The sequence below is a fragment of the Grus americana genome, chromosome 34 (assembly GCF_028858705.1).
Source record: "Grus americana isolate bGruAme1 chromosome 34, bGruAme1.mat, whole genome shotgun sequence".
Lineage (NCBI taxonomy): Eukaryota > Metazoa > Chordata > Aves > Gruiformes > Gruidae > Grus > Grus americana.
The window spans coordinates 488,046-514,131 of NC_072885.1; the positions used below are offsets into that span (position 1 = coordinate 488,046).

General features: G+C 59.7%; 3 protein-coding genes across 7 annotated transcripts; 2 read left to right on the plus strand and 1 right to left on the minus strand.

Annotated features, from left to right (window-relative positions):
• The first annotated feature begins 264 nt into the window (after nucleotides 1–264).
• Nucleotides 265–3,474, plus strand: BLVRB (biliverdin reductase B). Its single transcript, XM_054808231.1, has 5 exons — nucleotides 265–423; nucleotides 1,751–1,912; nucleotides 2,620–2,709; nucleotides 2,791–2,922; nucleotides 3,226–3,474. Exons 1-5 carry the CDS (start codon nucleotides 342–344, stop codon nucleotides 3,387–3,389), a joined length of 630 nt encoding a protein of 209 aa, XP_054664206.1. The 5' UTR covers nucleotides 265–341; the 3' UTR covers nucleotides 3,390–3,474.
• An 819-nt stretch (nucleotides 3,475–4,293) lies between these two features.
• Nucleotides 4,294–20,573, plus strand: SIPA1L3 (signal induced proliferation associated 1 like 3). Of its 3 annotated transcripts, none has more exons than XM_054808153.1 (22): nucleotides 4,294–4,400; nucleotides 7,119–7,193; nucleotides 11,249–12,811; nucleotides 13,085–13,215; nucleotides 13,339–13,527; nucleotides 13,620–13,794; nucleotides 13,890–13,993; nucleotides 14,137–14,294; nucleotides 14,604–15,180; nucleotides 15,338–15,612; nucleotides 15,897–16,145; nucleotides 16,290–16,439; nucleotides 16,560–16,687; nucleotides 16,801–16,910; nucleotides 17,082–17,497; nucleotides 17,621–17,797; nucleotides 17,902–18,064; nucleotides 18,149–18,341; nucleotides 18,423–18,557; nucleotides 18,699–18,819; nucleotides 18,938–19,019; nucleotides 19,118–20,573. In XM_054808153.1, the coding sequence occupies exons 3-22, from the start codon at nucleotides 11,446–11,448 to the stop codon at nucleotides 19,265–19,267; spliced, it is 5,049 nt and encodes a 1,682-aa protein (XP_054664128.1). In that variant the 5' UTR covers nucleotides 4,294–4,400; nucleotides 7,119–7,193; nucleotides 11,249–11,445; the 3' UTR covers nucleotides 19,268–20,573. The 3 variants fall into 3 exon arrangements, with proteins under 3 accessions (XP_054664128.1, XP_054664130.1, XP_054664129.1); XM_054808155.1 differs by lacking the exons at nucleotides 4,294–4,400; nucleotides 7,119–7,193 and adding exons at nucleotides 8,726–9,986; nucleotides 10,301–10,853; XM_054808154.1 differs by lacking the exons at nucleotides 4,294–4,400; nucleotides 7,119–7,193 and adding an exon at nucleotides 8,726–9,986.
• A 455-nt stretch (nucleotides 20,574–21,028) lies between these two features.
• On the minus strand, nucleotides 21,029–26,080 carry DPF1 (double PHD fingers 1). 3 transcript variants are annotated; one of them, XM_054808158.1, is made up of 11 exons: nucleotides 25,940–26,080; nucleotides 25,109–25,201; nucleotides 24,898–25,025; nucleotides 24,449–24,535; nucleotides 24,230–24,308; nucleotides 24,005–24,130; nucleotides 23,134–23,184; nucleotides 22,429–22,548; nucleotides 21,587–21,699; nucleotides 21,395–21,476; nucleotides 21,029–21,286 (listed from the first exon to the last, which is right to left on the minus strand). In XM_054808158.1, exons 1-11 carry the CDS (start codon nucleotides 26,022–26,024, stop codon nucleotides 21,216–21,218), a joined length of 1,035 nt encoding a protein of 344 aa, XP_054664133.1. In that variant the 5' UTR covers nucleotides 26,025–26,080; the 3' UTR covers nucleotides 21,029–21,215. The 3 variants fall into 3 exon arrangements, with proteins under 3 accessions (XP_054664133.1, XP_054664134.1, XP_054664131.1); XM_054808159.1 differs by having other exon boundaries at nucleotides 21,060–21,286; nucleotides 22,429–22,491; nucleotides 24,449–24,538; XM_054808156.1 differs by having other exon boundaries at nucleotides 21,060–21,286; nucleotides 24,449–24,538.
• Nucleotides 26,081–26,086: the final 6 nt, after the last annotated feature.

Here is a 26,086-nt window from a genome sequence, read left to right on the forward strand (position 1 = left end):
AGACCGGGGTGCACGGATCGGTACCATACAAACCGGGGTGCATGCACCGGGACCGTGCAAACCGTGTGTGTGTGTGTGTGCACGGCTCGGTACCGTGCAGACCGGGGGTGCACGGACTGGTACTATATGTACCGGTACCGTGTATATTGGGGGTGCACGGATCCGGGGGGGTCCCCACGCTCCCGGTACCGGTCAGTTTCGGTAGTTCCTCTCGCTGGCCCGGCCCCGTGAGGGGCGGGGGGGGGGGGCGTAACCGGGCCCGGGGGGCGGAGCCGAGCCCCGGTAGCGTGTGGTGACACCGAGCAGTTCCCGGTGTCCCCCCGCCGTACTCCGCCACCGCCATGGCCACCGGCAAGAGCCTTGTCATCTTCGGTGGCACCGGCAGGACCGGGCTGACCACGCTGGCCCAGGCCCTGGAGGAGGGTAAGAGTGTGTGTGGGGGGCAACATGGTGGGGACCCCCCCCCGCTGTACTCCAAAACTCTGCGGTGGTGAAAGGACCCCCAGCTTGGGGATGGGGCGGGGGTTGGGGGGATCCCTGGGGTTCTGCAGGGGGTCTTTGAGGTTCTGGGGGGGGGCCTTGGGGTTCTAGGGGGGTCCCCTGGGGATTGGGGGATCCCTGGGGTTATAGGGTGGTTTAGGGGGGTCTCAGGGGATTGGGGGGGTCCCTGGGGATTGGGGATTCTCCTGGGGATTTGGGGGGGGGGTGTCTCCTGGGTTTGAGGGGTCCTGGGGATTGGGGGGTTCCTCTGGGGTTTTAGGGGTTCCCTGGGGTTATGGGGGGTCCGTTGGGGTTGGGGAGTCCCTGGGGATTGGTTTTGGGGGATTCCTGGGGTTTAGGAGGGTCTCTCGAATTTTGGGAGTTCCCTTGGGGGGTGGATGGGGACCGGGGGTTTGGTGGCACCTGGGGGGGGGAATGTGGGAACTGGGGGGGTCCTGGGTGGGAGCTGGGTGGTGCAGAGGGCACAGCCGGGACATATAGAGCCTATATGGGGCATATGGATACTACAGGAGCATATAAAGCCTATTGTAGGGGGCAGATACAGCCCGTCAGGGTCATATAGAGCCTACACAGGGCAGACACAGCCTATCCAAGCTATATAGAGGCTATAAGCACGGCAGAACCAGCCCGTTGGGACCATATAGAGCCTACATGGGGCTGACCCAGCCTGCCCGGGGTAGATAGAGCTTATCTGGGGCAGATAGAGCTTATCCGGGGCAGATGCAGTCTGTTCAGGGCTGATAGGGTCCATACGGGGCTGATAGAGCCTGTACGGGGCTGATAGAGCCTGTACGGGGCAGGCAGACACCCTATGGTGCAGGCAGAGCCCATGTGGGCTATATAGAGCCCATATGGGGCAGATGTGGGGTCAGGCAGAGCCCGTATGAGCCATATAGAGCCTATATGGTGCAGGCAGAGCCCCTATGGGGCAGGCAGAGCCCGTGTGGGTTATATAGAGCCTATATGGGGCAGGCAGAGCTTCTTATGGGCCATATAGAGCCTATACGGAGCAGATAGAGCCCCTACGGCACAGGCAGAGCCCCTGTGGGCCATATAGAGCCTATATGGGACAGGCAGGGGCATGCTGAGTCGTCCCTTGCCCAAACTGCTGACTCATCACTACAGGACTGGTTCCATATCCGCCTCCCCCCCCCCCGCGAGGTGCTCCCCACCCAAAGGTTTGGGGAACACCCCCCCACCCCCCACCCGCTGGAGGGGACCCAGGCATCCAGGCACTGTCACCCCGCAGGGTATGCAGTGACGGTGCTGGTTCGGGATCGGGCCCGTCTGCCAGCGCAGCATCAGCCGGCTCGTGTGGTACTGGGGGATGTGCGGGACCCCGCGGCCGTGGACGAGGCCGTCAAGGGACAGGACGCCGTCATCATCCTCCTGGGGACAAGGGACGACCTGGGTACGGTACCACTGGGGGACCCCGCCCCCTGTTACCCAAGGGATCTGCACCCCAATGCCCCATTGCACCCCATGACCCCTTTGGCCTGGGGACCTGCACCCTACCACCCTGTATATTTGGGGGACCCCATTGCCCCAGGGGACCCTGCACCCTGTCACCCCACAATTTTGGGGGGACCCCATTGCCCTGTGACCCCATCACCCAGAGGACCTGCACCCCAACACCCCATCACCCAGGGGACCCTGCACCCTGTGATGTCCTAGTTTTGGGGGAACCCCATTGCCCTGCCACCCCTTTGTCCCAAGGGACCCTGCACCCTGTCACCTCATCATTTTGGGGGGACCCCCATTGTCCTGTGACCCCACAGATTTGGGAGGGGACCCCATTGTCCTGTGATCCCAGTGGCCCCATTGTCCCAGGGGACCATGCACCCTGTGACCCCCGTAATTTTAGGGGGACCCCATTGCACCCCCTGACCTCATCACCCTAGGGGACCCCACTGCCCTCTGACCCCATAGTTTTGGGGTGACCCCATTTCCCTGTGACCCTGTTCGCTTGCAATCAGGTACCTGACCCTCCCTATCACCCCCAAAACTTGGGGGGGCTGCACCATATTCCCCCAAAAACATGGAGAGCTGCCCCATACCCTCCCCATCACCCCCAAAACTTGAGGGGCTGCTCCCTAACTCCCCTTTCCCCCCCCCCAGGCCCCACCACGGTGATGTCCGAGGGTACCAAGAACATCGTGACGGCCATGAAAGCCCACGGCGTCCGTAAGGTGGTCGCCTGCCTCTCAGGTGGGTGTCCCCAACCTCCCCCCCCAAAAAAAATATGGGGGTCCCCTACTCTGACCCCCCCTTTCCCCCCTCCCCTTCCAGCTTTCCTGCTGTGGGACCTGCAGAAGGTGCCCCCCCGGCTGGTGCCGGTGACAGAGGACCACATCCGCATGCACCGTATCCTGCAGGATTCGGGGCTCAACTGTGTCTACGTCATGCCCCCCCACATCGCCGGTACGTGTGTGTGGGAACACCCCAAAAATACACCCCAAAAATGGAGGGGGGGGGAATTTTATCCCATTTGAACCCCCTATCCCATTTTATCCTCCATCCCATCCATCAACCATCCCGCTTTACCCCCGTATCACATCTTATCCCTGTATGCCATTTTACCCCATATCCCACTTCATCCTGGTCTCCCCTGTTACCCCACTATCCCAGTTTCCCCAGTATCCCAGTATCCCCCCTTATCCCAGCCTCCTGTTATCTGGGTATTCCCCGTTATCCCAGTCTCCCCATTATCCCACTCTCTGGCAGATGACAAGCCGCTGACCGGAGACTACACGGTGACGGTGGGTGCGTCTGGCGGTTCCCGGGTCATCTCCAAGCATGACCTCGGCCATTTCCTTCTCCGCTGCCTCCGCACCTCCTGCTATGATGGGAAAAGCGTCTACATTTCCCGAGATTATTCCAAGGATTAGGGGGATCCCTCGGGATCAGGGTGTCCCCCCAAACCCCTGCCTCCCCATCCCCAAGGAGATTAAAATCCAGCTTTTTCCCAGCCTAGATCTGGCCTTTTTTCTTAGCTGAGCTTCATTTAATTAAGGTGCTCCCCTAATTAAACACACCCCAGCATCGTTAGGCTTAATTGGGGGGGGGGGGTGTCGGGTTCATTCTGCTCTGGCTGTCTTGGGATGATGCTCAGGGGGGATGCTGGGATCCTGGTTGGTGTGGGTGGGGGTCCCTATGAGTCTGGGGAGGCTTCCAGGACCGGGACATGCTGCCGGCTGAGCCCCCGCACACTCATCGCCGTCATCGCACCCACCGCCCGCCCCTTTCCCGCGGGAACCGCTCCCGTCCGCGCCCTGTATGCAAATATACCGTCTGCGTCGCGACCAATCAGACGCGAGTGTAGGCGGGGCCTCCCCGCCCCCATCCCTCCCTTGTCGTATGCAAATAACCTTCCCTATCCGCCCCGCCGATTGGCCCCGCGGCCGCCGGCCCCGCCCAGAACTGCCGGGGCGTGGCTTAGACGGGGAGGTGAAGGGGGCGGGTTACCGCCTTCCGATTGGCTGCGCGCCGCGTCCCAAACCCCTCTGATTGGTCCCTGAAGAGCTGGTATGTAAATAAGGGGTCCTCAGGAGGGCGCGCGGCAGCGGGGGTGGTCTCTAGTTTGCGGGGTGGTTGCCCGCCCCCCCCCCCCCCCCCCCCCCCATTTTGGGGGTGTCCCCTGCTCCATCGGGCCCTCCCACCGTCTCTCACAACAAACAGGGCTCCTGTCCCTTTAAGACGCCCCCCCGTTTCAGCCGAGCGGCACTGCCCTCTGGCGGCGGGCAGGACGGCCCCGCCCTCCAAGCCCCGCCCCGCCCTCCAGGCTCCGCCCCCGCGGCGTGCACTCCCCTCCCTCCCTCAGTCGCCGCGCGCGCGCCGGCTGCAGGCTGCCCTCGCGCCGCTCGCTGCCCCCCGATTGGCCCGTGCCCTCGCGCCGCCGGGTGAGAGACCCCCTCCCCCCCTTATTCCATGCGCCACCTCAGTCTCCCCCGGAGGTTTGGGGGAGACGGAGGGGGAATGGGGCGCTGCCGCCACCGCGTTCCTGTCAGGGCAGGCCCGGGCCTTGGCCTCGGCCTGGGCCTGGCTTTGGGCCTGGCGGGAGCGGCGGGAGGGTCCCCGGCAGCCTCCGGTTCCCCGCTTCCTTCTCCCCGCGGGCGGTGGTCGGTGTTGCCGGGAGTTGTAGTTCTCCGGTATCGCCTGGGGCCTGTTGGGAGCGGGGGCGGGGGGGAACTACAATTCCCAGCGGCCCCTGCACGGGCGGCGGGGGGGAAGAGACCTGGGGCTTCGGGGCGGGGGGGAACTGGGGATTTGGGGGGGTGTTTGGGAGGAGGGCTGTGGAAGCCAGTTGCCTCTTGCAGGGGGGATGAAGACCTGGCCTTGCTGCTGGGGGGGCCCTGAGGGAAGAGCTGTGGAAGGGACTCCCCCCCTTTCCTGCCAGCAGCCCCTTTTTTCGGGGGGGGGCAATTTCTGTGCCCTGTGGTGGAGTTCCCCCTGCAATAGGAAAAGTGCTGGTTTTGGGGGGTAGCAGTGCTGTGCAGGGTCATGTCCCGCCCCCCCCCCCCAGCAGTGAAACCCTTCTGGGGACCAGATAACTGGGGGGGTGTCACCCTGTTATCGCCTCCCCACCCTTGCCCTGCACCCCCTCGTTGGGCTGTTCCCCAACTTCCCTCCCCTTTATTGATATTAAATATTATTTTCTTCCTCAGTGCTCGACAGGGAGGTTGTAGTAAAAGGGGCTGCGGCATCGTCGCGCTCGGCAGGTAGCTCCTTTGAAAACACCCCCTCCCTGCGAGTTGCGGGGGCGGGGGGAAATGGAGTTTCTGGGGTGCAACAGGGTTCTGAAAGCTGAGAGAGAAGCTTGGGGGGGGGGGCCTCAAAAACACACATACACCCCCCCAAGTGTTTTCAGAGCCGCCTCCTCTGGGAGCAAATTGGTGCTGGGAACTTGGGAGAGCACCGAGTGAAGGCAGCCTGCCTCGTTTTGAGGTTAAACCGTGGGGGTTTGGGTACGCCGCACGTCTGGTTTGGCTGCAAAATGCTGGTGACAGTGAGGGGGAACCTGGCAGTTGGGCTTTTTTTTTGAGGGGGACGACACAGTGTTTCCCACCAGGACGTGGTGGGTGTTTACAGATAATTATAAATTCAAGCCTTTGTTAAGATTAAACTTAGTTCTGACTCCCAAATACCCCTTTACAATATATTCCGCTAGAATTATTTTCTTTAAAGGGGGGGAAACAACCGGACCCCCCCCAAAAAAAAACCCCAGAGCCCTCCCCAAAAACCAACCCCCCCCCCCCAACCCAAGTGTGCCGAAGCGAAACTGCCATGGGATTATTCCCTTTGTCCCCAGTATAAATAGGATTTGTTTGAGCTGGGGGGGGGGGAACATACGCAGATCTTTAAAAGTGGGATTTATTTTTCCTTGTTTAGTGTAAAAATGGGTTTATTTTGCTAGGTTTTGGTACAGGGGCGGGGGGAAACCTGCACAGGTGCCACGTTGGCAGGAGCTTCATCTTTGCCCGGTTCCGTTGGGGAAATAATAATAATAAAAAAATAAAACCCCTCCCCAAGCCTCGTGAAGCCTCCTCCTGCCGAGGTCATAACAGCAATTAAACGCAGTGAAATGATCGGGATATTATGCAAATGAGCCTGGGGCAGCGTTTAGGGGGGCTGGAGTACCCTGAATTTCCAGACTGTGCTTTTGGTGCTGCAGTCCTGGTACCCATTCCTAATTTTCACCGTGCTCCCCCTGAAAAAAAATAACAAGCTGCTGTGAAACCTTCCCGCAGGTTATCAAAGGCGTATTTTTATTTTCTTTTTAATTAAATCCCCGTCGTCAAACTCGCCTTGTCCTGACCTATTTGCAAGGCCGTGTCGGGGCTGTTGGCTAACGAGGCACTGCTAATGAGGATATGCTGACGGGCTTCACTCAAGACCTGCGTCCTCATCACCACGCAAGGGGCCTTTATGGTTTATTTAGAAATCAGGAGGGGGGGTTCTAGGGTGACACCCCGTCTTCACCTTAATTTCACAGCTGAAAAGCCCAATTTTCCTTAATTTTTGGCCAGTAATGAGGCCACTGTTACTCTCCACTCACCAGCTCTGGGCTGCTTGGCTTTTTCTGAGGGGAGAAGATGGGCTTTTAGTTGTATTTTTGGGGGGGGCACAAGCCCAGCATGGATATGGCTATGCTTCCCCGCCTGTCTTCTGCAGGTTGGTGCTTGCCACTCAGCTCGCTTTGCCTGCTGCTTTTATCTGTTTGTGTTTTCTTTTGGGGTTGGTTTTTTGGGTTGATTTATTGGGTTTTGGCTTTTTTTTAGCAGCTTATATTCTCGCTTAAAACCTCTGGCAGCGGCGTGGTTGCCACTCCTGTCTCCCTGCCCCTTCCCCACCTTCCAAATCGCCTCTTCGTTCCTCTTCCTTTTGGTTTTTAAGCTCCTTGGAGTGTTTTGGGGTTTTTTTTTTTGAGGAGCAGAAATCCCAAATCCCTTGGAAAATTCCAATAATGGGGCGATGGTTGAGGCGCTCGTGGAGTCACCTTGTTTTTAACAGTGTTCCACGATTTGGGAATTTGCACAGGTCAATCGCACTGGCACCAGCCCACCCCTTCCCTAGGCGAAACTTTAAACCATTTCTTTCTTTTATTTTTCCTTTTCCAGAATTCTTCCTCAAATTTGGACCCAGGGGACGCTGGGAACGCCGGAGGAGACTGCTCTTCCCCTCCCCGCCCTCCGGTAAGGAGCTTCACGCCCCTCCTCTTCATCACGGCTGTTCCAACAGTTGGACGCTGAGCCCGGCCAGAAACCGTCGTCCCCTCCGGGCGAGGATTACAGCTCGCCCGACGTGTTTTTACAACAAGCCATAGCACAAAAAATAGATTTAACTCAGCAAAGGGGCCAAATCTGGGGGGATTTCACAGGGCGGGGCTGCATCTAACGAGCTCCCTCATTCCGAATAATAATTTATTGAAATATCCCGGTGTTTTGGTCAGTCCCATCCTCGGACTCTGCCATCCCAGAGTGAGATATCTGAGATCTCTGCCTTGGCACATTTCCTCCGGAGCTCAGGCAAGTAGGAATTTGTCCGTATTTATGGCTATGCTGAAAAGGCCTTTCGTTTGATTAGCGTTAATTAAGTCGTCTTCATCAGATAAAGCATAGGGAGATGGATTCACTTGGCAATGAGGGACTGGGTTTTATCACCTTTTCCCCCCTTTTCCTTTTTGTACTGAGAAAATGAATGGTGTTCTCATTGTCCGGTAATGGGGATTATTTGGCTTTAACCACCCCTTAATTAAGCACAAAGTTGCCAACCTCTTCGCTTAATTACTTGACTAATTTCTTCTCCATCTTGGCCATCGGTTGGTTTTAGTCTTGGCTTGTACCTGGAGCTGCGTTTCGCTTGGGACAGGCATTGGGAAAGTCGGGGTGACCCCAACTCCTCCCTGACTAAACCCGCCCCCCCCCCCCCCATCACTCCTGAAGCATCTTTTTGGGGCTGTTTCATCCCAAAACAGTCCTGGGATGATTTTTTTTTTTTTTTTTCATCCCGGAAAGCGTTGCGGGATATATGTCTCAGTATCCCCTGTCAGCAGTGAAACCGTGCTGAGGAGGCGAGAAGGAGCTGGCAGTGAATTTTGGGGTGCTTTGGATCTAATTTTGGGGTCAGCCAGGAGGTAGAAAGGATCATGTGGGTCGTTACACTTTGATTTTTAATTGGAAATAGGCAGGGTTGGACTTTCTCCTCTGACTCAGGAAGGCATCTCGGTTAAGAAAGAGTTAAAAACTGTCACTTAATTTGTCAAAAGCCTGTGGTTAATAATTAAAACCTCTCTCCCTTCCCCCCCCACCCCCCCCCTTCTCGTTAGCTGGGAAGGGCTGGGCCTTTTGCGTATTGCAGCTGCGACTCCAGAGCAGCAGGATTGGGCTCAAAAATGCTCATTTTGGGTTCCGCTGGGTGAGCGGGGGGGCTATTTAAGCTTTTTCCCTGATTTATTACCCCAAATTACATCTGTGGGACACGACAAAGCTCCTGGACCGTCGCTTATCCCTGCACCGGGACCCCTTAGAAAGATTTGGGGACGCGATTCTGCCCAGTGCTGGCAAACCTGGCACAGTGCTGCCGGCGTCGGTGCCGCCAGGTTTCCCCGATGCATCTAAAATAAAAAATTAACGCCCTGCAATTAATCTTTCAGGCTCGCTCTGCTTTCCCTCGGGGTGTAGAGGCTTGTGGAGGGGGTGGAAAGGATGCTGGGGGGGTCTTTCCATATATTATCCTAAGAAGTAGGATGAGGTTCCCTCGTGGATTGATTCCTGCCAGAGCATGAGCCTGGCTATGCAGATAACAGAATCATTCATTCAGGTTGCGGTGCTCCGACAACGTAGAAATTCGATATCGGATGCTGGAAATGAATAAATGGGGAATAGACGCCGCGAAAAACCTCGTGAGATGCTAAACTGCTCTTTTTTTTCCTTAAAAATTAGCTCCGAAGCCATAAAGAATGGGAGGCAATGTATTTTTAGCTCAGCTGGTTCAGCAGCCTTGTGCAGCACTCAAGGAAGGGAATAGCCCCCCCCAGTCCTCCCCGGATGCGCATTTATGCTCCTGCATCCCTTTTTTTGGGGGGGGAAGAGCGTCCCAGGAATCCTATGTCCTCCATGCTTCATCTTCATCCTCCCTCTTCATCTCAGCGGCTGTTGGGAAGAGATTAAGCGAGATTATTTCAAGAGGGAGATTAAAACGGGAGGGGGTTTGGTGTTTTTTTTTTTCTCTCTAGGAATAAATCAGCCGTGATGGAGCGATTCAGGGTGTCAGGGGCGTCTTGGGGTGTGAGAATTGACACGTGATGGTCCTGGAACCCCCCTGGTTCAGCCTCTGCTTTCATTTAAATCCCTAAATCTGGTTATTCCTCACCTTTCCACTGTATTTTAATCCAAACTCGCATAATTTGGAGGCTTACAGAAGGAAGGAGAGGGTCTCTCTCCTGCCAGACACATAGCTCGGAGTGGAATACGGATGGATTTAATTAATCACCCACTGATTCGCAGCCCGGGTGAGAGGCTCGCCGCTGGAGGAGCGTCGAACACTGATTTTGGGGTGGAAAGATCGGATTTTATTAATAACGGATGTATATTTTCAGCCGGGTGATACTGTGGTTTGGCGGAAGCACCGATGGTTTGTGAGGTTAATCCAAAACCTCCAAGTTTTCCAGATAACGCAGGGATTTAGAAATCTGTTCCGAAGATTGATTTTTTTTTTTTTTTTTGCCCATTGGCTCTGGATCTGGATTGGGACAGTGGAATTTTGTCTCCAGCCCTTTCCCCAAATCAGGATGGGCTGAGGAGGAACTGGAAAAGCATCCTCCTCCTCCTCTTCCTCCCACCCCACTCCTGCCTGGCAAGGGGTAAATTTTTTCCTCAATTATTGCCGGCGAGATTTGGCTTTGCCAGCTGGGGATGCTCCTCCAAGAAGATCTGCCTTTGTACCTGATGCCCGCTCGTTAGGCTGCATTTAATTAAGGCTTTCAGGTATTGATTTAACATCCCCTCCCAACAGATGCGATCTTGGGCAGTTTGCAGTGTAATTAGTGGGGGATTAGGCGAGTGCCGGACAGGAGAGGAGGCTCGGCTGCCGTGCCGGGGTAGGTTAATGCCGAATGCAGACAGATTAACGGTTGTCTGTCCATCCCCAACCTGCCGGGGATGAGCTGCCTCAGGGCTCTGGGCTCGTAAGATCCCAGTGGAAAAACCAAAGCGGGGCTGGCAAACTGGGAACAATGGCCAAGGAGGAGGCTGAGGGACACAAGAACTTCTTTGGCAATCTTTCTTCCCACGCCTCTCAGGCAGACCGACCTCGAGGAACAAAATACCTCCCATTGTATAAGATGATCAGGTTCAAGACCACCTGAGGAACCTCAACGGATGCAAGTCTGTGTAGTTCAAGAACACCTGAGGAATCTCAGGAGACACAAGTCTATGTAGTTCAAGACCACCCAAGGAACCTCAGCGAACATATGTCTGGCTGGCAGGCGGTCACCAGCAGCGCTCCTCAGGGCTTGTTATATTGATCAACCATCTGGAGGCAGGAGTTGAAGGTGTCAAGGTGTGAGGTGCTGTTGAGTCTCCTGAGGGACAAGATGCCTCCAGAGGGATTTAGATAGATTGGGGATGAAGGGATGGAAAGTGGAGAAGGACTTGGAGGATGAAAAGCCCAGAAAGCCAAGTGGATCCTGGGCTGCGGCAGAAGCAGCACGGCCAGCAGATCGAGGGAGGTGATGCTTCCTCTCTGCTGTGGTGAGATCCCACCTGGATCACTGCATGGAACTCTTGGAGCAGATCCGGAGGAGACCACAGAGATGATCAGAGGGCTGGAACACCTCTGCTGGAAGAGTTGGGGTTGGTCAGCCTGGAGGGAGCTCTGGGTAGATCTGGTGGCCTTTCAGTGCTCATGGGGATGGGGCCTGTTGTGATGGGATGCGGGGGAGTGGTTTTGAGGTAAAAGAAGGGAGATTCAGACTAGATACAAAGAAAAGAAACCCTTATGCTGTGGCTGGTGAGATTGCCCAAAGAGGTGGTAGATGCTTCATCCCTGCAAGGGTTCAAGGTCTGGTTTAAGATGTCCCTGCCTGTGGACTAGATGGACCTTTAATGGTCCCTTCCCACACAAAGCCATCCAGGATTCGAAGCAGAACCAGTCCTGTTGCTGGGGTGTCCCCATCAGCCCCCCCGAAATAATCCCACAGCATTTCCCTCTCCCCCCGCTAACCCTCTGCTCTTCCCCCTCACTGCAGGATGGCCAGGGAGACGTGGCGACGTCCTACATGAGCACCGACGCTGAGGAGAACCATGCGGCAGAAGCGTGGCCAAGCCGGGAGCTGTGGGGTTTTGCTCGCTGGCAGTCAGACGGCGGTGACCGAAGCCGTCCTGGCACGACGACGGCAATGAGCGGCTCTGTCCCCCTGCCTTGGCTCGGCTCTGTCGCCGGACCATGAGCTCCCACCGCCCCCCACGGCATGACGGCGCCGATGCCGAGGGTTGCCTGCCGGCATTTTGGGCGCAAAATGGCAGCTTGCCGACGGTGGGGGGAGAACCTCCTCGCCTGGCCCCCACCACGCCGGCCGTGCCCAAAATGGGGGTGCGTGCCCGCATTGCCGACTGGCCCCCCAAGAGAGACGCTGCCAAGGACCCCCCTGCTGGTACAAGCCCGTGTCGGGAGGCAGCGGGCAGCCGGGATGCCGCTTGCTGCCGGGGTTTTACCGGTGGGCAGCAGCCCCTCACCGGCGTTTCGGGCTTCAAAGCCCTTCACCGCCTGGCACGGCGGCGATCCAAGGATGTGGAATTTCAGGAAGGGTGGCCCCGTTCCCCGGCAAGGGGTTTGGCACCGCTGCGGCACCGGAGCAGCAGCGAGGTTACGCTGAGCGAGTGTGACCCAGAGGAGCCAGCAGAGCCGCGGGGGACCAAGCTGGGAGGAGGCGCTGGGCTTTTCCGTGAGTACGGCAGCACCTCCTCCATCGATGTGCAGGGCATCTCGGAGCAGAGCTTCTTCGATATGCTCAACGAATTTCGGACCAAGAAACCAGATCGGCGAGCCGCGACGCCCGAGCGTCTCGGAGAGGCTGGTTTTCCTCCGGGATCGTATCCTGGGATCAAGACTGAGGGTAGGAACGCGCCCCGGGACGAACCGTTGGTGCAGTCCAAGGAGAAGCCCCGCAGGAGGTGTCCCAAAGGTGATGCTGGAGGTGAATCCATCTTCAAGAAGCTCCGGAGCGGCCGAAACGAGGGAGAGCCAGGGAAGGAGCTGGAGGAGCCTCGGGCCCCTGAGCCGGGCAAGGCCTGGGTGTGCCAGAAGAGCTTCGCCCACTACGACGTGCAGAGCATGCTCTTCGACCTCAACGCCGTGGCCATCAACCGCGCTGTGGTAGCCCAACGGCGAAACACCACCACGGGTGCCTCGGCCGCTTCGGCCGCCACCATTCGTGCCAGTGGATTAGGGGGATCAGATTCGGCGTTTGCCAGCACCGAAGACCTCAACTGTAAGGAGAACTTGGAACATGACGTGGGGGATAACACCAGCAACGAGCTTCTCCTCAGCTGCCCCCATTTCCGCAACGAGATCGGTGGCAGCGGCGAACGTAACGTCAGCTTCTCCAAAGCCTCGGCGGGATCTCCGGGGATGCCGACGGCCGAGGGGGGCTTCCCGGAACCCGTCCTTGACGTACGCCCCACCAACGCCGGCGTCTCGGTGCTGGAGGTCCCCAAAGAGCTACAGAGGAACCCCAACCGGCTCAAGCACTACAGCGTCGAGCACGTTGACCTCGGCGCTCGCTATTACCGGGACCATTTCCATGGCAAAGGTGGGGGTTCCTGGAGGTTTTTTTTTTGGGGGGGGGTCCACAGGCTTGTCCCATTGCTGCAAGAGCCTGGGGGACACCGATGCTGACCCTCATGTCCCCCATGGTGCTTGGGGGGGGGTGTACAGCTGCTCTTAAAGCCCCCCAAAATTTTTCCTCCAAAGCAGGGGGAGGGTTGGAGCATCACCGGGGTACACCCAGCTCCGTCCCTTTTATGGGGCTGGGCACGGTGATGCCTCCTCCCCATGCCACCTCCATCCCCGTTTTTCTCGGCAGAGCACTCAAACTATTTCGGGGTGGACGAAAAATTGGGCCCGGTGGCTGTCAGCATCAAACGAGAGAAGCTGGAGGACCACAAGGACCATGGCCCCCAGTACCAGTACAGGATCATCTTCCGGACCAGTGAGGTATGTTTGCCATGGAGGAGAAAGAGCGAAAACCAGTTTGGAATGGGAAAACACCACGGCTGAGGGGCTGTGGGGTGCTTCACCATCCTTCTCCCCCTTAATTTATTTTATTTTTTCCCCCAGCTCGTCACCCTGCGTGGCTCCATCCTGGAGGACGCCACCCCCACTGCCACCAAGCATGGGACGGTCCGGGGGCTCCCGTTGAAGGATGCCCTGGAATATGTCGTTCCGGAGCTCAACATCCACTGCCTTCGCCTCGCCGTGAGCACCCCCAAAGTCACCGAGCAGCTTCTCAAGCTGGACGAACAAGGGGTGAGCGATACGGGGGGGACACAGCAGGGGTCCCATCGGCTGCTGAATTGGGGGGGGACCGTGGCTGACCCCTGCTTTCTTCCTCCCTGCAGCTCTGCCGGAGGCACAAGGTGGGCATCCTCTACTGCAAAGCTGGGCAGAGCTCGGAGGAGGAGATGTACAACAATGAGGATGCGGGACCCCCCTTTGAGGAGTTTCTCTCTCTCCTCGGGGAGAAGGTTTGCCTGAAAGCCTTCAGCAAATACGCGGCCCAGCTGGACACCAAGAGTGAGTGACGCGGGGTCCCGCTTCTGGTGAGGTGGGGGTGTACACGGACATGGGGGGACCCCCACCCATTTGACTGCCTGCCTCTCCCTCCGCAGCCGACTCCACTGGCACCCACTCCCTCTACACCACCTACCAGGACTACGAAATCATGTTCCACGTCTCCACCATGCTCCCCTACACCCCCAACAACCGGCAGCAGGTAATCCCCTGCCCCGGGGGTACCCCCTAGCTCCCCCCCAACTATAAATTTGGGGCTCTCCATCCCTTTCCTGCATGAGCATGGCAGTTTGGGGACCATCTGTCCATCCGGGGCTTGACCATCTCTCACGTTATTACTTCCAGCTGCTGAGGAAGAGACACATAGGGAACGATATCGTCACCATCATCTTCCAAGAACCCGGAGCTTTGCCTTTTACCCCCCAAAACATCCGTTCCCACTTCCAGCATGTCTTCATCATTGTCCGAGCCCACAACCCCTGTACCGATAACGTCTGTTATAGGTGAGCACCCGGCGGGGGGTTTTATTTGCTTCGCGTGAGGGCGGCACGGAGGTTTCTCCCGTGTTTCTGGCTTCTTTAAAGCAGACGATGCATCAGAGTGGGGGTGTGTTTAGTTTTTTGGGAAAGACATTGAAGTGCTGGAGCATGGCCGAGGAAGAGCAGTGAAGCTGGTAAAGATGCAAGGCTGAGGGACGTGGTTTAATGGAGGTCTGGGCAGCGTCAGGTGTTTTCCGACCCAAATAATTCCATAATTCTATGGTTCTGTCGATGCTGAGTGATCCTAACCTGTTCCCCTCTCTGTCCCCCAAGTGTGGCCGTCACCAGATCCAAAGACGTCCCACCCTTCGGACCCCCCATCCCCAACGGCGTCACCTTCCGTAAATCCGACGTCTTCCGCGATTTCTTGCTGGCCAAGGTGATCAACGCGGAGAACGCCTCTCACAAATCGGACAAATTTCACACCATGGCCACGCGAACCCGACAGGAATACCTGAAGGATTTGGCCGAAAACTGTGTCACCAACACACCCATCGATTCCGCTGGGAAGTTCAACCTCATCTCCTTGGCTTCCAAAAAGAAGGAGAAGATGAAAGCCCGAGTGGGCGCCGAGCAGCACAGTGCGGGGGCCATTGCCTGGCGCGTTTCTGCTCAGGATTTCGCTCGGGGAGCAGAGATCTCTTGTGCTTTGGGTATCTCCAACGAATTTGTGGTCTTGCTTGACCTCAGCGCCAAGGAAGTGGTCTTCAACTGCTTCTGCGGGGACGTCATCGGCTGGACTGCCGACGTTTCCACCGTCAAGATCTTCTATGGCCGAGGAGATCACATCTTCATCCGTGCGGCTGAGGGAGGCCCCGAGGACATCAAGGAGATCGTGCAGAGGCTGAAGGTGAGCCTCCAAAACAAACCTTTGTAGCCTCGACCCTCTCCTGGAGTTTGCGTAGGTCCTACTTAAACACAGAGGATGTTGGTTTTGGTGGTGGGGAGGATTTTGGGGGCTGCGAGCCCCCTCCCCACCATCTGTCTGTCCTTTCCCTTGGCCCCAGGTGATGACAGACGGCTGTGAGACAGTGGACATGACCTTGAGGAGGAATGGGCTGGGTCAGCTGGGTTTTCACGTCAAGTACGACGGCACAGTGGCGGAGGTGGAGGATTATGGTTTTGCCTGGCAGGCCGGCCTGCGGCAGGGCAGTCGGCTGGTGGAGATCTGCAAGGTGGCGGTGGTGACGCTGACCCACGATCAGATGATTGATCTGCTGCGTACCTCTGTCACAGTCAAGGTTGTCATTATCCCGCCCCACGAGGACGGAGCCCCTCGCAGGTAGGTGGAGGCAGTCGCCATCACCGTCCCCTCTGTGAGCCCGGTTTTCCGGGGTGTCCCGATTTTCCCCTGTGCACGGCTAAGTCGGTCGCATCCACGTGCCGGGCAGGGAGGCAAGACTGCCAATGTAATTAATTAATTGTTAAATAGTAATTAAATAGCCAGGAAGGATGTTGCTTTACCGGGGAACGGGATGGTTTTGGCTAAAGCCCTGCCAGGTGCTGGTGTCGGTGGCACCGGCCAGCTTTGTGTGCCATAAGCGCCGATCTCGGCTGGCTTTGCAGGGGCTGGGCTGAGTCTTTGGAGCTGAACAACGCGGAGCCAAAGGGAGAGACGGAGAGTTTGCCATCCGGCTACCGACCGCCATACCGGAGCAACGCCGGCTGGCAGTGGAGCGGCCCAGCATCCCACAACACAACCCCGGCGGGTAAATGGGCTGAACCACTGCCCATCGGCCACGGGCAGGTGATTGGCCGGTTGGCCAAGCAGCCCACTGTACCCTACCGGGAACCGCAGCCCCTGCACAGCAAGAGGTGAGGGACGAGGATGGAGACGGGGACAAGGGTGGGATGGAGACGGGGACAAGGGCGGGATGGAGACAGGGACATGCTCCAGCAGGCAGGAGTGATGACAACATCTTATTTCCTGCTTCTCCCTACATATATCCGTGGAGCCAGGCCGGTCAGCTTTCCCGAAACACCCCATCCCACCTCATCCTCGCCGGCAGGAGTGGAGAGGGCGCAACCGTACCGGCAGCCGTCCGGCAGCTTCTCTGCGCCAGGTAGCACTGGGACAGCCTACGCTCGCTATAAACCCTCTCCAGAACGGTGGGTGACAGCTGCGGGCACCCTCTGGGGTCCCAAGGGTGCAAATTGGGGAGAAACATTGGCATTTTGGGGTGAGAGCTGAACCTGTCATGTCCCCCCGCCTCGCCTTTCCCTTTGCAGGTACGTGGCCTCGCAGCGGCCGCCATTGCCCTTCGAGCCGCATGCCGGCCATGATGGCCCCTCCAGCGGTGACTCCTCATCTGGGGGGCTCAGTAGCCATGAGAGCACCATGGAGCGGCACAAACCGGGTACGGGAAGGCGGGCATAGCTCAGTGACAGCCCACTATTGCTACCCTGATAAACATTTGGGGTGAAGGGTGGCCTCTCTGGTGACGCTGGCGGGTGGGGGGACTCGTTACAGAGCCCCTGTGGCATGTGCCAGCGCAGTCCAGGTTGCCGGGGAGCAGCGGGGGCAAGCGATCCAGCAGGCAGGAGCCGACAGGCAAGGACTCTCCCAACCGGCACTCCAAGGTGGGTCACCACTCGCTGCGGCACCCCCAGACCCTCAGAAGCTCCTCAGAGCAAGCCTGGAATTCCCCACGGAGACTTGGGGAGCGAGGCGGTTGCTCGTGGGACCCCCCTCTTTTCCCATTTCGGGGAAGCCCAGACACCAGGGTGATGGGCAGGGTGCTGTCCTGGCAGGGTGACACTCAGTATTCGAGCCACTCCAGCAGCAACACGCTCTCCAGCAATGCCTCCAGCAGCCACAGTGACGAACGTTGGTTTGATGTTCCTGATCCTGCCGAAACCGAACCAGATCCGCTATCCAAAGGTGGTTCCAGCGACAGTGGCATTGACACCGCGCTCTACGCCTGCAGCCCTGGGGGTGCCGGTCCCAAACTCCCCCGCCCAGTGCCGCAGAGGGACAAGGTCCCCAAACCCCCACCGGTGTCTTACGCCAGTTTACAGGATGATGGTGGCCGTCCTGGTGACAAGAAGAGGGAACCATCCCCCACTGTCAGCACCGGCAGCCAGGGTAAAAGCTACCGGCACAAAGCGGGGACCCTCGGAGTCTCGGGGACCCCTGGTGGTAGCCCCGACCCCTTCAAGCAGCCTAGGTGAGTGGGTGTGTCCCCCCCTCCATGGGGGCTGTGTCCCCACAGAGGACCCCGGCTTTTAGGGGAGGGCAATACCTGCACCCCTCTTTCCCTGTGGTGAGCCTCGCTTGTCTTCTCTGGCAGCTCAAACTCACGGCCGGGCTACCCCAGCTACAAAACCCCCTCAACCGATGCCCCCCGGCCCCCCAACGCTTCCCAGCTCTCCGCTTCTGTCCCCAAATCCTTCTTCTCCAAGCAGACGGTCAGGAACAAACACGCTACAGGATGGAAACGCCCCGATGAACCCGCAGACCCCAAAAAGTAAGTGCTAGGGGGGTTGGGGGGGGTTGAAGGCTGCAGGCAGAGCCCTGGCCACCCCAAAAATCATCTCAGCGCGCCCCCCCACCCCAATTTCCTTGCGCCAGGCCGGTCGACGCAAACACCAAGAACGTTTTTGGGCAGCCACGACTCCGGGCGTCATTGCGGGACCTTCGTTCCCCTCGCAAGAGTTACAAATCCACCATCGAGGACGATCTCAAAAAACTCATCATTATGGACAGCGCCGGCCCGGAGCCGGAGAGAGAGGGGGTAAGCCGAGTTCCGTCCTGGGGGGGTGTCTCCTACTGCAGACGGGTGGGGTCACCCTGCTTCTTTCTGCCCCCCCGCCCCCAGTCCCCTCAGAAAGGTCTCCAGCGAACGCTGTCAGATGAAAGCTTATGCGGCGGGCGCCGGGATGCCAGTTACGTTGCCGGCGCGGCGTCCCTGGACACCGACGTTCTTTTTGGCAACGCCTACCCTTCCAGCACCCTGCCCAGCCGCCGGCAGCACCCCCCCACCACCAACGGTAGCCTTCCCGAGAAGAAATGTGAGTGGGGAAAAATGGGGTAACGGGGTTTTTAGGGGGTGGGTGTCTTGCTCATCCTGATGTCACCTCTTGTCACCTCAGCCACCATCTCTGCCTCCGAGCTGTCCCTGGACAAGCCCCCCCTGCGCCGGATCGATCCCGGAATGATGCCGTTGCCAGATACGGCGGCCGGGCTGGAGTGGTCCAGCCTGGTGAATGCCGCCAAAGCCTACGAAGGTAGGGCTGTGTGTCATGTGTGTCCCTCCCCCCACCCCCCAAAAAAAGCCTGTGTGTCCCCCCGTCCTCTGTTTTTGGGGTGCAAGGCTTCTTCCTGCATCCCCACAGGAATTGGGGGGGGGGGGGCGGTTGCCTTTGCAGTGCAGCGAGCCGTCTCCCTCTTCTCCCTCACCGACTCGGCACTGAGCCCCGACCCCCCTGCACCCCCCGAGAGGCAGCCGACGCCACGGGGGACGCACACGCCGTTCCCTGGGGACCCCAGGTATGGGATGGGGGGGCTGACACACACACAATACATCTTGGGGCTGCCCCTGGGGAGAGGTACACCTTGGGGGCTCCCCCAACAGCATCTGTTTGTGTCCCTGTCCCCCCCCAAATAGCCAGGCCCCCCCTCTGGACCTGCCAGGGAAGGTGTCCCAGCTGGAAGCCATGCTGAAACAGCTCCACAGCGACCTGCAGAAGGTAAAAGTGGGGTTCAGGGAGGCCTGTGTGTCCCCCTGCAAAGTTATGCCGAGCAGTGGGGGTGTCATTTTGTTGTGTGTGTGTCCCCCTCTCCCCAGGAGAAGCAGGACAAGGTGGTGCTGCAGGCGGAGGTGGCCAACCTGCGGCAGAACAACCGCCGGCTGCAGGAGGAATCGCACTCAGCCGCGCGGCAGCTGCGGCGCTTTGCCCGCATCTTCTCCGGCGCTGTTGAGAAGGAAGAGCTGTGAGCAAGGAAAAAAAAAAAAGGGGGGGGGGGGGCCCTGGGGACACTGACACCCCCCCCCCCCCAGGGACACTGACACCCCCCCCCCAGGGCTGCTGGACTGTCCCTATGGGACCAGGAGCAGCCTGACAGGGCTGAGGGCTTCCGTATGGGACTGAGGGCTTCCATATGGGGCTGGGACCATCCCTGTAAGGACTGGGAGCATCCACAGGGGACCATGAGCATCCCTATAGGGGCTGAGGGCCTCCATATGGGGCCCAGACCCATCCCTGTAGGGCCCTGAGCCTCTATAGGTAGCAGAGAGCATCCTTGTAGGGACTGGGAGCGTCCATATGGGACCCATAGGAACTGACGGCCTCCATATGGGGCTGGGAGTGTCCATATGGCACCATGAGCCATCCCGATAGGGACAGAGAGCATCCATACTGGGACCACGAGCATCCCTATAGGGTCAAGAGCCTCCATACAGGGCCAGGACCCTCCCTATAGGGCCAGAAGCAGCCCTGTAGGGCCGGGAGCCTCTATATGGGACTGAGAGTATCCATACAGGGCTGGGACCATCTCTATAGGCCCAGGAGCATCCACGTGGGGCTGACAGCCTCCCTATAGCGATTAAGAGCTTCTGTATGGGGCCGTGAGCCTCCATACATGCGCAGTAGCCACCATATGGGACCAGGAGCCACCCCTATATGGCTGGGAGCAGCTGGGGGGGGGAGTGTTAACTACAAAGGCAATAAGGGGGTGAGGGGTGTCCCCCCCACCCCCCCAGCCCCCTTTTTTTTGGGTGCAAACTAATTAATAATAATAATTAATAATATAATAATTAAGAAGAATCTTCCAGGAGAGTTTGAGGTGTTAACGAGGAACCTAACGAGCACTTTCCAGAAAAAAAAACACAAAACCCTAAATTATTTTCTAGAGGAAACAATGCCCGGAGTGGCTCAGGAAGGGTAAACCTGCCCCCCCCCCGTGCCCTGCCTAAACTTCTTCCCTGCCCCCCCCCCCCCCGCCTCTCCCCCCCCATCTTCTTTATAAAACACTATATTTGTATAAATCGCACCGTTTCTAACCTTATTTTTGCCTTTTTTTCTACCCATTTTCTGCACTGCGGGAAGGGTGTGGGGGTGCCCACAAAAGCCACACTGTGAACCCCGTGGGGACCCCCCCAAACTGGAAGGGGGGGGCACTGCGAGCATGCCCCCCCCCCTTTGTGTATATGGGAGCATGTATATTATTTTATATGGACCCTATTGTCTTATTTAATGTGTGTGTGTCCCCGAATACTTTTTGCTAATAGGAATAAAACCGCTGCCCCACCCCACACACACATCAGGCTGTGTTTTGTAGCTTGAATTGGGGCCGGAAAGGTAATGAAAGGGGAAGGGGCACAAGATGGGGACCCCCCCCTTCATTTTGGGGTGTTGGGTGTCCCCCCTCGATTGGGGGGGGCATAGAGACGAGGCGGGGGGAGCGACTCTGCCCATGGTTTAATGCACAGACACTCAAAGCACACACCGACAACAACACGACGGAGGGGAGGGGGCACGGTTTTTGGGGGGGGGGGGAGAGGCACCCTGCAACACGTGTGGGGTGCCGCCCCCCCTTTGCCTCTTCCTGCCCCCCCTCCCCTTTGCACCAGGAACAACAGAAACCCACCACATGGAGCAGCTCAGCGCCGGGGGGGGGGGGGGGGGGGGCCACTGCTCTCCCCCCCCAATTAAAATAATACCCCACCTTGGGGGGGCAGGGGGTGCCCCCCATTTTCACATCATGCAATGTGTTGCCCCCCCCCTCCCCCCTTCTTCCCCCCCCCCCACACCCCCCTCGGTTCCATTATGGCTTTCGGCAGGATTTGGGCATGGGGGGGGGAATTGGAGGGGGGGACGCTGGGGGGGGGAGGATTTTGGGGTGCGGGGGGGGGGTCCAGCCGCCCCCGCGCCCCCCCCCCTCCCCTAAGTGAGGGTGATGTAGGCTGACGCCTTCTCCTTCAGCTGCCGGAGACACAGGTGACAACTCCAGCTGCCTGCAGGGATGCAATGGCGGGGGGGGGAGGGGGGTGAGTTGGGGACCCCCCCCACATCCCTAACACCCCCCCCCCCGTGTCGTCCCCCCTGTACCCCAAAAACCTCACCTTCAGGGGGCTCCGCCATGGGGGGGCTCAGGCAATACATGTGGTACCCCCGGTCACAGTCGTCACAGAAGAGCAACTGGTCCTGGCGAGGGGGGGGGGGGGGGAACGACAAAAAAAGGGAATGTGTGTGTCAGTGATTTTTTGGGGTACAGGGAAGTCGGGGGGGGTCGCGGGGGAGGGTGTGTCCTGTACGTCGTTCTCGGAGGTGCCGCAGAGGCTGCAGGACTTGCACTCGATGCACTGCCAGCGGTAGGTGCGCACGGCCGCCGTCATGTTGACAGTGAACTGCAGGCAGGAGGGGTGGCCTGGGGGGGGGGCAGAAGGGGGGGGGGGGGGTGTCAGGGCACCCCACCCCGCCGCATGCGTGTGAGAGCGTGCTGGGGAGCGTGCATGAGGCTGAATGAGTGTGCACGGCCGTGTGTGAGCATGCACAAGTGTATATTAGTGTGCATGGGTGTGAGCATGCATAAGGATGTATGAGTGTGCATGGGCATGTATGAGTGCATGGGTGTGAGTGTGCACAAGTGTGCACGGGCATGTGTGAGCATGCATGAGTGTATATTAGTGTGCATGGGGGTGTGTGTGAGCATGTATGAGTGTGCACATGTGTTTGTGAGCATGCGTAAGGATGTATGAGTGTGCAAAGGGGTGTGTGTGTGAGCACAGGTGAGCGTGCACATGTATTGGCACATGTGAGCATGCATGAGTGTGCATAGATGCATGTGAGCATGTGTGAGTGTGCATGGGCATGTGTGACATCATGCATGAGTGTGCACAGGTGTCTGTGAGCATGCACGAGCCTGGTTTTGACTGCATGAGCATGTGAGTGTGCACAAGTACGCACGTGCAGGCGTGAACGTGTGTGACCACGCGAGCATGCACGAGTGGTGTTTTTTGAGCGGGCCTCAAGCATGCGTTTTGAGCACCTGCAAGCACATTTGCAAGTGTGCTTTTGTTGTGGGGTTTTTTTTGTTTTCCCCTGAGCAGGCCCAAGCGCTCATGAGTGTGCCCGAGCGTGCGCGAGCGTGCAGTACCGGCGCGTCCACAGTCGGCGCAGGAGATGAGCTCCTCAGGGCAGCCGGTTTTCTTCGCGCCGCCTAGACAGAAATCACAGTAACCGTTTGGGGCCACCGGCCCCTCGGGGGCTGCACGAGCTGAAAGGCAGCAGAGAGACCCCCGTCAGCGGGCAGGAGGGCAGGCAGGGTGGGCAGGAGGGCAGGCAGGGCAGGTAGGACGGTGAGCAAGGCAGGAGGGTGGGCAGGGCAGGCAGGAAGGTGGGCAGGGCAGAAGTGCAGGCAGAAGAGCAGACAGGGCAGGCAGGAGGGCAGGCAAGGCAGGAGGGTGGGCAGGAGGATGGGCAGGGCAGGAGTGCAGGCAGAACGGTGGGCAAGGCAGGATGGCAGGTGTGAGGGTGGGCAGGGCAGGCAGGAGGGTGGGCAGGACAGGCAGGGGTGCAGGCAGGGCAAGCAGGAGTGCAGGCAGGGCTGCAGACAGGCCACCCGCCTCCCCCTGCAGAACCAGCCCCCCCCCCCCCAGTTTCCGCAGAGGCGCCCTGAGATTGCCCCATGGCTGCACCCCAAATCGGCAGTGACCCACCCCACTGCTGCCAGTCCCTCTCAATGTGGGGCTCGGGGCGGGGTGGGGGGGGGCTTGCAGCAATGCGGGGAGGGCTGGCAGCAATGGCGGGGGGCGGACACTGGGGGGGGAGGGGCTTGGGGAGGGTTGGGGGAGGGGGTTACCTGTGTTCCTGCGCTGGTTTTCGGGGACCCAGTTCAACTCTTTGTAAAACTCTGGGGGGGGGGCAAAGGAAGAAAAAAGGATGAAGCGCCCCCCCCCCCCCCCACCACCCCGCCCTTCCCCCCAGCTCCCCTCCACCCCCCCGAGGCATCCGGAGGGGGTGGGGGGGACCTAGGTAGCCGGGGTGCCCCCCCACCCCCGCCGCACCCATGGCTCTTTGTGTGCGATGCTGCACAGCGCACAGTTGTCATGGAAACCGGCTGGTGATGGGGAGCCAGCGGGGGGGGGGGGGGGGCTGTGCGCTCAGTGTCCCCCCTGACTCTGATCTCCCCACACCCCCCAGGACCCCCCGCCGGGGTCAAGACACCCCCCCCCCACCCAGAGGCAGAGGATCCCACAACACCCCTGGGACTCCCAAATGGGGTCAAGACCCCCCCCCCCCCTTCGGACCCCTCCCCACAGGGGTAGGGCCCCCCCCCAGGGCTCCCCCTCCCCCAAAGGCCTGAGACCCCCCCGGAATTGGGTGGGGACCCCCCCCAGGGTGGAGTGGGGACCCTCTAGAACCCCTGGGACAGGATTGGGACCCCCAGGATGGGGTGGGGACCTCCCCCAGGACAGGGATAGGGCCCCCCCCCCCCCCCGGACCCCTGGGGCAGGGACCCCCCCCCCCCAGGATGGGGTGGGGACACACACCCCACCCCCACCCCCCCAGTGTGGAGTGGGGACCCTCTTAGAACCCCTGGGACAGGGTTGGGACCTCCAGGATGGGTGGAGACCGCCCCCCCCCCCCAGGAGGGGGATGAGGACCCCCCCCCAGGACAGAGACCCCCCCAGGAGAGTGTTGGGGACAAACACCCCCCCCACCCCGCTCACGCTTGTGGTGGTTCCTGCGGGGTAGGGGCAGCCGCTCGCCATGGTCCTCCCCTTCCTCCTCAGCCAAGTGCGTGTGGGTGTAATGGTAGCTCAGCCCCGGGCGATTCTTGTAGCGCTTCCCACAGACTGAGGGGGGTGGGGGGCACACGGACACGGGTGGGGGGGTGTCAGCCCCCCCCCCCCCCCATTTGTGTATTCTCCCCACCCCCAGCTTGTCCCACTCACTGTCACACACGTAGGGTTTGTCCCGGTCCTCCAGCGCGGTGGGATCCTGCCTCTTCCGCATGGCCCCAATGCCGTACGCCTTGGGGGGGGGGGGTACGGCATTGGGGGGGGTGTCACACCCACACGGGGTTGCTGGGGGGGGGGGTGTCCTCCTTTGTGTCCTCCCTCCTTGGTGTCCCCCCCTTTGTGTCTCTCCCCCCCCCCCCCCCCAGCTCCCACCTTGCCCTTGGCTTTATTTTTACGACGGGGGGTGTCATCCTCCAGCTCGTCACCCTCCGCTTCGTGGGAGAATTCGCCCGGCGGTTGCTTCTACGAGAGGCTGGGTCAGGGACAGATGGACGGACAGACGGACAGACAGAGGGATGGGACACCACCCTCCCCCCCCTCCCCCAGACATACACCCCCCCCGCCCCTTCCCTTGCAGGTGAGGCTGGAGACAGACAGAGCCAGACAGATGAGGGGTAGGATGGACAGTTGGGATGGTCAGAGGGATGGATGGATGGACAGACAGAGGGACAGATGGGATGGCTGGCTGGCTGAATGGACACAGGGATGGGTTGGTGAGGCCAGGGATGGACAGATGGCCAGACGGAGGGATAGGATGCGCAGGCCAGGGCAGACGGACAGAAGGATGGCCAGGCCAGGAACAGACAGCTGGCTGGCCATACCGGGCACTCCAGCACAGCCTCCTCCTCCTTCAACTCAACCTTCTTGTCCCCGGGTTCGGCGCAGAGCAGTGCCTCCAGCACCGGCCCCTCAGGGAGCCCCCCCTCTTTCTTCAGGGGCGCCTCGCAGTCTGGGGGGGGGACAGGGAAGGAAAGGGGGTGTCAGGGGGGGGGGGGGCCACTTGGGGACCCCCCCTAATCCCATCGCACTCACAGGGCCGCAGCCGCGGGTCCTCCAGGATGTTGAGCCGCCGTTTCTTGCGCCAGCAGCGTGCCGGGTAGGTGTAGATCTGCCCCGGGGCCAGGCCTGGGGGACCCCTGTGTCGCCAGGGGGACCCCCCACCCCTGGACCAACACCCCCCCCCCCGACCTTGACCCTGACCCCAACCCCAGCCTCTGACCCCCAAACCCAGCTCTGATCCTCCCCCCCCCCCCAGTCAGACCCTGACCTTGAACCTGACCCCCAACCCTAGACCCCAGGACCAGACACACCCCCACACACAACCCTGGACCCCCAGCCCCTCACCTCCATCCCTGACCCCCAGCCAGACCCTGACCTTGAACCCCACCCAGCCCCTGAACCCAGACCCCCACCCTGACCCCAGACCCAGCACTGGGACATCCCTGGGGTGCAGGGGGGCCAGTGGCCATGGGTGCAGGGGGACACAGTGGGTGTAGGGGGCCACAGCTGGGTGCAGGGGGGTGGCCGTGGGTGCAGGGGGTAGTGGTTGCAGGACATGGGTGCAGGAGGACATTGGCCATGGGTGCAGGGGGACACAATGGGGTGCAGGGGGACATCGTGGGTGCAGGGGGACAGTGGCCACAGGTGCAGGAGGACACAGGCCATGGGTGCAGGGGGACATCATGGGTGCAGAGGGACATGGCGGGTGCAGGGGGCCACAGGCCATGGGTGCAGGGGGCACTGGTGGGTGCAGGGGGCCATGATAGGTGCATGGGTCAGTGACCCCGGGCGTGCAGGAGAATGCCCGCTTTGCCAGCAATGGGTGCCCTGTGGTGCCAGGTGGGTGGGTGCGTGGGGTCTCACCCGGTCCACGGTGGGTTTTCTCCATCCAGATGTAACAGTTGTTCTGGGCAACGCCGGTCTGGGAGTCGAGGAAGGGCAGGCGCATGCTGCGCTCAGCGCAGAGCCGCGCGTTGTAGCTGCGGCAGTGCTCCAGCGCCTCGCGGTAGA

What these genes read in the sequence shown, in the direction of transcription:
- BLVRB (XM_054808231.1), top strand. Translation starts at nt 342, where the DNA reads ATGGCCACCGGCAAGAGCCTTGTCATCTTCGGTGGCACCGGCAGGACC. An exon ending in GGCCCAGGCCCTGGAGGAGG is followed by an intron (nt 424 to 1,750) that starts GTAAGAGTGTGT and finishes GTCACCCCGCAG; the next exon opens with GGTATGCAGTGACGGTGCTG. An exon ending in CATGCCCCCCCACATCGCCG is followed by an intron (nt 2,923 to 3,225) that starts GTACGTGTGTGT and finishes ACTCTCTGGCAG; the next exon opens with ATGACAAGCCGCTGACCGGA.
- SIPA1L3 (XM_054808153.1), top strand. Translation starts at nt 11,446, where the DNA reads ATGAGCTCCCACCGCCCCCCACGGCATGACGGCGCCGATGCCGAGGGT. An exon ending in CTCCCAACCGGCACTCCAAG is followed by an intron (nt 16,911 to 17,081) that starts GTGGGTCACCAC and finishes CTGTCCTGGCAG; the next exon opens with GGTGACACTCAGTATTCGAG. An exon ending in CGGAGCCGGAGAGAGAGGGG is followed by an intron (nt 18,065 to 18,148) that starts GTAAGCCGAGTT and finishes CCCCGCCCCCAG; the next exon opens with TCCCCTCAGAAAGGTCTCCA.
- DPF1 (XM_054808156.1), bottom strand. Translation starts at nt 26,024, where the DNA reads ATGCGCCTGCCCTTCCTCGACTCCCAGACCGGCGTTGCCCAGAACAAC. An exon ending in AAAATAAAGCCAAGGGCAAG is followed by an intron (nt 24,309 to 24,448) that starts GTGGGAGCTGGG and finishes CCCCCCCCCAAG; the next exon opens with GCGTACGGCATTGGGGCCAT. An exon ending in CCGCAGGAACCACCACAAGC is followed by an intron (nt 23,185 to 24,004) that starts GTGAGCGGGGTG and finishes CCCCCCCCCCAG; the next exon opens with AGTTTTACAAAGAGTTGAAC.